The sequence below is a fragment of the Cibotium barometz genome, chromosome 12 (genome assembly GCF_041138505.1).
Source record: "Cibotium barometz isolate CiBa-2024 chromosome 12, ASM4113850v1, whole genome shotgun sequence".
Classification (NCBI taxonomy): domain Eukaryota; kingdom Viridiplantae; phylum Streptophyta; class Polypodiopsida; order Cyatheales; family Cibotiaceae; genus Cibotium; species Cibotium barometz.
This window is the reverse complement of record NC_141057.1, coordinates 1052501-1064871: the sequence shown is the minus strand read 5'-3', so window position 1 is coordinate 1064871 and position 12371 is coordinate 1052501. Positions and strand designations below refer to the sequence as shown.

The window sequence follows — 12371 nt, the reverse complement described above, 5'->3', positions numbered from 1 at the left end:
AGTAAACTAAGAAAGTTGTAAGTTACTCTCTTCTCCTCTCCCTCTTAGATATAAAGTTATTACTTCAGTCATTTTAAGTGTTGCATTGTTTTGTGTCTTTGTACTACAAGAACATTGCTATGGAAGAAATCTCATAATACGGACCTACCACATATGGAAATGTGTAAGTGGACCAAAGATGGATTCACCTTCTAGCATTTAGGTCCATGAAAACTTATAACATGACTTGTGTGACCTTGTAATGAAATTTGATGTAGGCCCCATTGTGGTTGAGCGTAAGCTGCTTGAGCTCCACTCTCTATTGTTATACTAGAAGGTGGACACAGACTGCTATTGTCGAGGCTCATGGATTTGTTCACACCACGATCGGGGGCTAGATCCTTTCCTATGTTAGAGGATAAGGACTAGTATGTCTTGAGGCCAAAAGGGTATCTGCTCGTTGACGCTCCAAGGTCTTGACATGTATGTCTTGGGACTTGCTGCTTATTAAAATGCAGGTCCTTTAAGCCACATCAGTAGTTCAGGTCCTCTATGCCACATCAGTAGTTCCGGGTCCTCTATTATGCCACATCAGTGGTTCCACTGACCTTTTAGAACTAACAGTGCAAGTCCCTCTTTAACAGAAGGTCTGGTGAGCTTCTGGGACTCAGTGAAATCTTGAGTCCATGTAGTCCACATTGTGGAATCCATTAGGAACCCTTGGACGAGATCTACTAACTCAAGGGGTTTCTTTGGTCAAAATGCAATGGGTAGTTGTTGCCGTGGATTATCTCGTCCCTCGCAGACAGACGCCTTGCTCCGCAGTGAATCTTTCAAGTAATAGTCGCGAAACCCGCCACACTGAAGAACGTATCAAAATGAAAGCTGTTTCCAAAACATGTCTTACAACTGTACTAATCTCGGGACACAGGTATAAATTTACTATAAAAAAACACAAATGACAGTAATATTGCCAGTGGCTCAGTACTGCCAATCGAGCAATATTCTCCATCACGAAATAACTAGCTAAAGACAACGCCGAATCTGTTATGACTGTAAAGTGATGAGATTGTATTCGAAGTAAGAAATTTTTTAACAGATATGAGTTTAGAGAGTCGGCTACAAATCTTCCCATTGATTTATCAAAAATGCTATCATAGCTATGCTCTTTGAAACATCTAAAGAGCCGAGAACTTAACTATTGGAGCAAAATGAGAGCTTGTGAGCTAGACTGAGCGAGATGACTAGACTGTTGGAGCGGGAAAAAGACCTTTTAAGCTAGGATTTTCTGCACAATGGTAGTTGCAATGGTAAGCTGAACAACTCGATTGACCCCGCTGTCCCCACAAGAAATGGCAAATGCCACCATCTTTTCCCAGCACAAAAACTCAACTGCACTTTACACTAAGTAGTACGTCCTACCGGGTATCCAGTACACGCGGTCTTTTGTGGGTACACAAGGGGCACTTGTACTGCTTTATGTGTTCCGCCCTTGCAGGGGTAACTTTCACGCATTTGCCATGGAACCATTTCTCGCAGACATCACAGCAAATCCAGAATTCACTAGCGGCATAACTCCCGCCACAACTGCCACACACAGTGTTGTCTTGTTCATCCTCTCCATACTCTTCCTCATCGTCCTGGTAAGCATCTGATGAGTCTTCCCCATATTCGTCGTCACTCTCTGCTGCACGGGATCTGATGAACTTCTGCAGCACACTTAAACCCTGTCAATTTTTACTACAGAAGCACAGACAGCAACAGGGAAATTAGTTGCAACTCTTGAGCTGCAAGATCCACGATGCCCCAAAATGCATGCACATGTTGGAAAAGCATATAATATATACGAATCGGGAACCGACTTACCCCCCTTTTCATCGCCGTATTCAACTTCATGGGGGGGCTATTCACGCTGGCCTTATCTTTGACAGGCTTCGTCTTACCCGCCACAACGTCCAGAACTGTTGGCAAGTTGTTGATCAATTGGAAAAGACGATTCCTGTAAAGATGCCCGGACACAGTAAAAGATGAGCAATCAGTATTACAGTTCTTCGAACCCACCAATATTTGCAAGAGTTTTGATCTTCTTTCAGAGATTAACCGGTTTACTCAACGATTTCACGATTTCTTAAAAGCTTTGAGCGGTCAAATAAATTCAACGGACCAAGCTACAAATTAATCAGAGCATTCTGCACGCGCAATCATCCACACAGTGCACAGCTTCAGCCCAGCCGTGAACATAGTAGAGCAATCGATTCGCTTCACAATAAACTAGAACTCATACAACCTTCTGAGTGGTACCAATGTATAACAAACAAAATCCAATGAACTGCACGAAACGAAAGCACTTCGCCATCAATGTTGTGCGAAAAAGTGAGAAAAAATCTAGATCTTCAGTGCTGAGGACAGTGGAAGTCCTGACCTCTCCTTTCTGTCAAATCTTGCGCCGTAGAAAAACGCAACGGACATGAGCCAAGCATCACTGTGAACAGCGATCAAAGAAAGCCAGTCTCGGCGTAGCATGCCGTCCCGCGCGAAGTTGATGCCCAGCGCTGGCTCGGGAAGTTCCGGTGGAACCTCCTCCTCCGGCAACGTGACCTTCCAAGTCTCGTCGGGGATTCCATACAGGCACAGGTTCTCTCTCTCTGCACATTTTGGAAAAACAATAAAGTGAAGAAAGGTTTGAAAACCGAGCCAAATTATACAGAGACAGTCAAATAGAGCGAAGGGAAAGGCTGAAAAAACGATAGAAGTTGTCAATCGAACGGAACCAGATGGCAGGCTAGCGATCAGCTATCTGCTTGAATTAATTTGGAAAGACAAGGAAGACAAGAGATGAATCGTTCTCAAGTTCGAAATAGAGGTACCTGGATCGCATTGGCGGTAAAAGTCTTCAACATCTGGAAAACAGCAGAGATAGACGGAAATGCGAGGCAGATGTCAAGGAAACGGAGGCCAAAACCATGAGCAAATTAACCATCAACGGGCACAAAAACAGGCATCACAAACAGAAGGGAGACAGATAGCATGGGGACACACGTACACTACGAGAGCGACACAGACACAGAGAATTATGATACAGAATCATGAGAGAGAGAAAGAGCTTACCCGTGGTGAGGGCCTTGACAAGGCCAGAGTGACGGCCTAAGAAATCTTTGTAAACCCCTTCGACAGTGCGAGGGTGAAAAACGTCTTCCATGGAAAAAAACGGGTGTGACTGATGGCTATGGAGGGAATGAGAAACAGCGGAAGCTGTCGAACTAGAAGACTATGACCAAGGTTTCTGCTGCGGTTGGCTATATTGGCGGGCCCAAGAAGAAACGGCAGGAATTTAAGATGCAGATGAACTAGAAGGCGTGTGTTTCTGCTACTCTTGGCTATGGCGCGAAGAAGAAGAAGAGAAAGAAATCGAAGAAGGGAAAGGCGAATGTTTTTGCGACTGCTGCAGCTGGCGCTGCTGGCTATGGTGGGGCGAAAAAGAAGATGAAAAACGGGCGTGTTTACTTCATGAGCTGCTGGATATTGAGGAAGAAATGTGTCTTCTTCCTCTGCTGGCTATGGTGGTAAGCAACAGGCGGAGAAACAAGGGCGGACGTTTCTGCTGCTGGCTATGGTGGGAAGGAGAAGCTGAAAGGCGGCGGTTTCTGCTGCTGGCTGTGGCAGGCAAAGCAGCAGGAGTTGAACAAAGCAAGAAGAACGTCTGTCTCTGCACCTGCTCGGCGCTACTGCGGGGCAACAGCTTGCAAATAAGAAATGGGTGAAGCAGAAAGAAGGCTAAAACCGGAGCCTGAAGGGAAACCCACTCTCACGCGGACATGAAGATGATGATGCCACTCATTGCCCCAGCAGTTTTGGCCATGTTGATGCCATGTCATACACATACATACACACAACGTTCGGAATACGTGTAATGGACAATTTCCACACACGTGTGACTGCCCTGCTTAGTCCTGCCTTCCTCGTATGCTCATTGCTCAACATCGATCATTTTCAACAAAGCTTGCTGCCATTATTGTGCAATTTAATGGGACGAGTAGTGTTTTAGTCTTCATTCCTTTCTTTAAAGCCATAATTTTGCCGGGCCCCTTCCCACGTGCAGAAGCTCATACTCATTAGCCATAATTTTGCCCCCTTCCCACCTGCAGAAGCTCATTAGCATGCTATGATCTATCTCTTTTCTTCGTACTTCCCTAACCTCCAAATTCAAATTCTACCCCAACCTCCTCGAACCTCCTCCTTTTCCCGCACTTCCTAATTCGTGCCACATTGCAGCTTTATGAAACTCTAAAGATAATATATAGAGAATAGAAGAGATCTAAGCCCTGCCTAATCATAAGATCTCCTCATAGCCTTTGATCCTACACACTCTCATAGCCATTATCTCGTTTGACATAGGTCTTAAAGACCCCGTGCATGCTCTCATAGCTGTTGATCCCATCTGGCAAGAGTCTTAAAGACCCTGTGCCATAGACCCCTTAATCCCAATTCCTAATGAATATTCTAAACATAGGAGGCATGTCCGTGTCTACGTATGTGCTTTCAAAATCTTCCTTCTTGTTGAATACTAGTGGCTTGACCCGTCCTCCCTGACGAGCAAGAGTATTCTTATTTGTCGATCACAAATCAGTGCAATAGAGAGAGGTGTTGCTCTAGAGTCCCAAGATCACAGGTTCAAGCCCTCATTGCGAAAGCAATGGCACACACGGGTGTGTTTTTTTTCTTACTTTCTAATCCCAAACAACTGAAAAAAAACGCTCATCTTCGAAGGGTAAATAGGATAAGCCTTATATTTGAAGCCCATGATGATGGGCCCCATGGTCCCTAAATTGCGAACCTATATATAAACACACCATGCTTGCCATATATATACTCTTAAAGTTCTTAATCTCATTGAATAAAGCACAAAACTTGGCATTAATTAAACAGCCAACATTTCAACCCAAAATATTGTTAACAATCTCACACACCTGAACAAAGCTTTAAAACAATGTGCGGACAATTAGATTATCTCTCCTTGGAAGCCTATACTCCTCGCCTCCACCTGGTAAAAAAAACATTAAATAGTGCAAGATAATTTTTTCATGAAAAAAAAGAAGAAAAACAACAAAACATTACAGAACTCATTTGGTGGATCAATATTTGAGGCAAATAGGGTTTGAACAGGCTTATAGACAGCAAACCGAAAAATATGTGTATTGTCCAGTGCCTATGATTCGAAAATCTAACCTATCAGGCTTTTCATAGTCCACAAACATTACATGCACATGAAGTTGATCCGCGATCTTTTGTAATCTCATACTGTAAATTCCAAGGAGCCCAAAGCTCTCGTTGTGTAAGGGTCTTGACCATACAAACCCAATAATAATTTGGACTCTAAAAAATAAAGATATTCCCTATTGTGCGAAAAAGAATGTATCAATAGCAATATAAATTCACCAAACAAAACGCAAAACCCACATAAAAATAGGTTTCTATATATACCATAAAACACCGTTGCTCTCTAACAGTTCGATAATTAGAGATGTTGTTGCTTGTCCTTCCCAAAATGGAGGGTCTACAATTCAACCACCATGAATATTACATAGATTATGGAAAACAAAAATACATGAATTATAGCAATCTCAAAAATAATTACCTTCAATATCTTGGCCATCACCACATAAACAAATGAAAATGATCGCCTTGCCACAAGAAATATACCCCTGATATCAAATATAACACTCACAACACTAATAATTTACATAACACTTTAAGGTCTCCCTCTGTCTCTCTCTCTCTATATGTTTAGTATTTTGCGCCAAGCAAGAAAAATAAATAAAAGCAAGTCAAAAGTAAACGTTTGCTTATCCAAATGTCTAAAAATAACAAATAGGAACTCACCAACACCCATCTGCCATGTCAACAATTAGAACCACCTCTTGAGCAATGACGAGGCACTCTCTTTTGTGGATCTACATGGTATCTTTAGCTAAATGCAAGTAAATTTATACACATGAATTCAATAATACTAAAGAGAGAAGCATCGATGTGAAAGATTGCATAGAAAGACAACATAGATTACACAGGTTACATAATTGGAAACATTTTTTTCATTGATACAGATATATCTATGATTGTAGTCTCCAACGTTTGTAAGCTGCTATTACACAGGTTACATAATTGGAAACATTTTTTTCATTGATACAGATATATCTATGATTGTAGTCTCCAGCGTTTGTAAGCTGCTATATCAATATCTTGTTCTCTACCTTTTAGGCATAGATTAAACTTTCATCCATGTTTATGCCATTTGGAAAACCTCCTTGTAGACAACGTTGGTTGTGAAGACTTGAACCTTCTATACTGCTTTCATGTTCCATATGATGATTTACACACATTTTCACTGCATTAGATGATCTAACACGTGACATAGCAACGTACAACTGTCCATGTGTAAATACTTGGTGTCAGGACTATGGTCCTACGGAAGTCGAACCCTAGCATAAGTTAATAGCTTTCGGAGTCTCGAGAGTATTATTAGTGCTAGCGGGGTTCAGGGGTTAATGGGCGTTAGGGTTTGGTCGATGTGTGTACACATCTAAGTTAGCACGGCTCTTAAGTAAGATGGGCGGCCGGGCTAGGAGGTGTGGACACAGGCCATGGTTTTGGTATAAATCCCAACGAGAAACCCTAACTCGTCATTATATGGTTGGGAGGTGAACCGACTTCCACACATGGTTCTTCTTTATCACAAGATGAACTACAGCGATGGAAAAACTTTTCCATCGATGATGGATACTTACTTCACAAGGGGAGAGTTTGTGTTCCATTGGACTTAGACACTAGGCGCCAAATTCTTTTTGAGTGTCATGATAGTCCAAGTGCAGGTCATGCGGGCATTCGCAAAACGTATGCTCTCGTAAGAAAGCATTTCTATTGGCCTGGACTTCACAAGGATGTTACTGACTATGTTCTGCAGTGTCAGAAGTGTCAAGTGAACAAAGTAGAACGTCTTAAAGCTGGCGGGTTACTGCATCCATTAGAGATTCCCGACGGAAAGTGAGAAAGTATCTCTATGGATTTTATAACGGGCTTGCCCACTACGAATCGTGGACATGATGCTATTTGGGTAATCGTGGATCGATTAACCAAGCTTTGTCGGTTTGTGCCTACTAAGAAAACAGTTACAACTCCAGAATTGGGACGCCTTTTCGTGGAGAATGTTTACCGACTTTATGGCTTACCGTCCAATATTGTCAGTGATCGCGATCGCAAGTTTAACAGCCATTTTTGGCGAGCAGTATTCAGTAAGCTGGGTACTATGTTGAACCTTAGTACAGCTGATCATCCGTAGACAGATGGTCAGACTGAACGGGTTAATCAAGTGCTGGAAGATATGCTTAGGGCATATGTCAGCAAAAAACAATCTGATTGGGAGTCTTATTTGCCTATTCTTGAGTTTGCTTACAATAGTGCAAAGCATGTCTCGACAGGCTTTAGCCCTTTCATGTTGATGTATGGTTTTCAGCCACGTTCACCAGTGTTGGTGGGACTGGCGAATGAGAAAATCAGTCAGGTTAAGGATTTTATCCAAGACCATATGGATATGTTGCGCCTTGCACGATTAAATGTTCGTCAAGCGCAAGATCGTTACAAGAAGTTTGCGGACCAGAAACGTAGGTCACTTCACTTTCAAGAAGGTGATTGGGTGTTTCTGAAGGTACCAGAAAACTCCACCAGTTTAAAAACAGGTCCCGTACCAAAATTGTCGCCCCGATTTTGTGGACCGTTTAAGATACTCAAGAAGGTGGGCTCAGTAGCCTATAAACTTGAGTTACCAGCACATTCCAAGGTTCATCCCATCTTTCACATAAGCCGTTTGAGGAAACGCCTTATGGGTCATGAAAGGCCGGTGGATGATTCTTTCTTGGTAGAATATGTGGAACCCCCAATACTGCCTCATGAACCAGAAAGAGTATTGGATTGCCACATGTTACGTACTCGTCACCAAGTTCGGAAACAAGCTCTTATCAAGTGGAAGGACCGTCCAGAGGAAGGCTCCACTTGGAAAAACACTAGTGTGATGAGGAAACGTTTCCCCACTTTTGTTTTCGAGGACGAAAACTCTTTTCGAAGGGGGGAGTAATGTCAGGACTATGGTCCTACGGAAGTCGAACCCTAGCATAAGTTAATAGCTTTCGGAGTCTCGAGAGTATTATTAGTGCTAGCGGGGTTCAGGGGTTCATGGGCGTTAGGGTTTGGTCGATGTGTGTACACATCTAAGTTAGCACGGCTCTTAAGTAAGATGGGCGGCCGGGCTAGGAGGTGTGGACACAGGCCATGGTTTTGGTATAAAACCCAACGAGAAACCCTAACTCGTCATTATATGGTTGGGAGGTGAACCGACTTCCACCCTCTCTTCTTCTCCACGCCTAGGCTATGGCGGCTTGAGGAAGACGCAGCCGTAGCGGAGGCGTCACACTTGGGTGGCCAAGTAAAGTCCCAATACACTCAATGTTTGTCCTTAGGACTTATTTATTGACATACTAAAGGCTAACCCTACAGGAAATTGTCTCCTTCTCATGTCAATAGGCAATTGCAGCATAGTAAGTATGAATGTTATCTTGGGAATAAAGACCCTGTCTCCAATGTTGGTACCTGTAATGATTTCTGCTTCTATCACCTTTGAGTGAAATTGCTTACATATCAATCTGGTACCATTACAAAGTCCCCGCCGTCACTCACCGAGGATCCAAATTGCGAAGCAGCATGATAGGAGCATTAATATTTAGAATCAAGCGGTGAGGAGGGTAACCAAGTTCAAACTATTCAAGTACTCAATTGGGTACAATATTGCGTCATTCTCAGAAAAGCAACCGAATCAACACTGAGGTATTCTCTTTCAATGCACTCAAGGCTAGTTCATTAACCTCATCAACCTCTAGATTTCATGGTGCAAGTATAGCACGATCTTTAAAGAAGCATCCATATTCCTCCACCCTCTGAAGATCTTTGTATACCCATTCTACCAAACTCAAAATGGAGTTCCCATGGATCAACATTCTTGGTGGTATTACCACTCTGCCTTCATTGTTTGGATGGCCTATAGAGCCCAATATGTAATGTTCATTTGACAAATTCTTGTTCCATACAATCATAAGAACTGTGTCTAACCCGCATGTTTTTGGTGAGCTTTAAAACTTTCACATATCTCCAAATATGTGACTGGCATAATGTTGCATCAACAATGTCCTCACGCGATCCCTTTGGCATAATCGGTAAGATTTGCCTGAAGTCACCACCAAAGAGCATAACTTTCCCACCAAACACTAAATCACTTTGCATAATGTCTTTCAATGTTCTGTCCAGTGCTTCATATGCATACCGATACATCATTGGAGCCTCATCCCAAATAATTAACTTTTCAAGCTTCAACACCTCTGCTAATGGGCTGTTAGCTTTAATTCCACATGTGCTAGAAGCATTGAGCACCAATGGAATTTTAAAACGTGAGTGCGCTGTACGACCATTTGAAAGCAACAATGCAACTATTCCAGATGATGCACATGCTAATGCAACTTGATTCTCTCTGACTAATTATGGTGTGCAACACAAGAAACATCACCTTCACGAAGTTCAGTACATACCAACATATCATAGTGTGCAATCTCCACCGGTTCACTTCCACTTTTTAATATCAATAATATATGTGCATGTGGCAAGCCTCTTTTTTGAATTCAATAACAGACACAACTCCCAACACCTTTCCAAATATTGCTTTTTTCACCAATAAGTACATCATGTCCTTATGTTTCTCATAAAAGACCTGAGCTCTCAGCTGACCAGGCAGTAAGGCATTGGTTATTTCATCCCACTTAGGATTGTAAGTGAAGGTAATAAATAGGTCAGGTTTACCCATCTTCCTAACAATTGCCATTGAATCTTGGTACAATTGATGCATATATCTAGGCCCTCCAGTATATGAAGATGGTAGAACTACCCTGCGCCTAGCCCCCAAAGACTATATTGACCCCATCACTTGAATTAACCATATCTGCAAGACCTTGGTATACTTCAGCATGCAATACTTTCTGATTATTGCGTATCGATACTAATCTAGATTCTTCCATGCTACTATATATGCATCAACGATGTATACGGTTGCAATAGTTGACCACCACGCAGAAGGCAGGCATTTGTATCTTCCCTTATTTGTAGTCTATATGCATAATATTACCGTTGAGTTACAGTCTTTGTCTCCTCATTTAAACCTTGTCTATTCCTACCATTGAGTGGAAATTCAACATGCCAACCATCCTCGCCTTGAGAAAATAGAAGAACATATAACAGAGGCATATACGAACGGTGCAAGTTGGATATTTTTTTATAGCACCTATGCATGACACTATTTGAATATCTCTATGCCCCACATGTAAATCATCCCCTTGACCCAGCATGATAGCTGCTACCTCACTTCTTGTAGGAACTAAGTATTTCCTTGAAGTTGATCACAATTCAGTGATGACCATTCTCAGATCTGCATGTGGACTTGACTGCAACATTTTTCTCATTGTACGAAGAGCACAGGCATACGGATTATATCCATACATCATTGTTTGCAACCTCTCAAGTACATTATGATTTAAAGAAGGCATCCCATGAAGTCTATTCTCTAATTCATGCTCTGTATCATACACATATAGTTGGGCAAATCGAGGAGCTGCATCTCGTGTTTCATCAGGTACTACAGAACCAACACGATGATAGGTACTACCATGGATTCGAAAATTAAATACTCCTCTCCTCCTAGTGAACTGATTATCCAAGTGAGTGCCAAGTGAAACAAATGCCAAGGCATTATTGTAAGAGCGGATATTCTTTCTATATTCCTTACTTATATTTTCATTACCAAGCAGCAACTCAGCCAATGCAGGAGGTGGGTTTTCCAAAGGTAGCAAAGAGACATTCCCACTTCCACAGCAATGTTTGCCAACATATTGTCTTAGCTTTCTTGATGCCTTACATTTCCAAATTAGGGCATTACAAAAATGGCACTTATAATTAAGGGCTCCTAAATGAGTGAAGAGTGCAATCTCCGGAATACACCACCATAGTTGCTGGGTGCTTAACATTCTAAGGAAATGAAAATGCATGCCTTATAGAGTGACATTCGAATTTAATATCTTTCACATCACCAACGACACAACAAATAGAATAGAAATTATCATCCATGAGCAGCTCATTTAAATCAAATAAAAAAGTACCTTGCTCTATATCTCTCTGAGGTTGTGCATTTTGACGTTCATTGATAGGTTCTTGAAGTACCATAGCATTGGCAATTGCTCTTTTCTTGGGTGTAAGTGGATTCCACCATGGATTCCTCTATGTTCCTCTCCATTTTTAACCCTTCCAAATGTTCCAACTTCATTTTTATTAACATAATTCATTAAATTAGCAACATTTTATTTTTGAATGCAAGCCCTTGTCCTTGAATGCGAGACACACGTGTTGCATCCAAAACTCGAAGCCGACGAACTTGGTTTAAACTCAAGTATAAACAACTCTTAACCATCTTCAAATCTCATTCAAAACAAAACACAAAATAGGGAATACTAACTTCCTTTTAAAACATTATTAACTTCAAACACCAACATAATATTCTACTTTAACAGCCATTATCACACATGTGACCCTGCTCCAAATAGACTCAGCTCAATAAGAATGTAATTCTTAGAGAAGTTTTTAATACATACATGAGTATACCGTATACAAACCATTTCCTAGATGAATAAGTAAACATAACATATACAATCCATCTCTTACAAAGATAAAGGGTAATAACATATATAATCACAGAGGTAGATTGATACAGAGAGACATAGAGAGACAGAGAGAGGAAATAGAAGTTGAGACACAATAAAAAAGTGCGAGAGAACAAAATAAGAGAGAAGTATTAAATTTGAGAAAATGGAAAATTTATACATGTAGCCAAAAAGAGAAAGCCAATTGTGCAAGTTGCAATACAATTTGTGCCTTGATAAAGAACATCATTACTCTCACCAAAACCCTAGGCAACTACCCGAGCTTCTAACATACGACTTATCTTTCTCATAATAGCATTGAGTCGATTAATGGATATCTTAAGACTCAATACCTCCAAGCCTAAAGTACGTACTTGATCTTTTAGAGAATCCACTTGTTCTTTACATTGTCCATTACATCCGCCTTGACGTTCCCCAATTTCAACATGCATATTCTCCATGAAAGAAATCATGTCTAGTTGGTTGGGCCTCCATCTGACCATTACTGTTAAGGATGGGTGGAGGAGATGATACAACTCGTCTCTTAGCATATCTCCCCTTTGGTTGCCACTTCCACGGATCTCATCCAAAAGGGCTTCTAAGTACTCCTTG

At 41.5% G+C, this 12371-nt stretch overlaps 1 protein-coding gene across 3 annotated transcripts; it reads right to left on the bottom strand.

Annotated features, from left to right (window-relative positions):
• Positions 1-1029: 1029 nt before the first annotated feature.
• On the bottom strand, positions 1030-3814 carry LOC147632926 (PHD finger protein ALFIN-LIKE 7-like). 3 transcript variants are annotated; one of them, XM_086805917.1, is made up of 5 exons: positions 3088-3811; positions 2847-2879; positions 2402-2624; positions 1846-1978; positions 1030-1688 (listed from the first exon to the last, which is right to left on the bottom strand). In XM_086805917.1, exons 1-5 carry the CDS (start codon positions 3176-3178, stop codon positions 1398-1400), a joined length of 771 nt encoding a protein of 256 aa, XP_086662043.1. In that variant the 5' UTR covers positions 3179-3811; the 3' UTR covers positions 1030-1397. The 3 variants fall into 3 exon arrangements, with proteins under 3 accessions (XP_086662043.1, XP_086662044.1, XP_086662045.1); XM_086805919.1 differs by having other exon boundaries at positions 1589-1719; positions 3088-3814; XM_086805918.1 differs by lacking the exon at positions 2847-2879.
• Positions 3815-12371: the final 8557 nt, after the last annotated feature.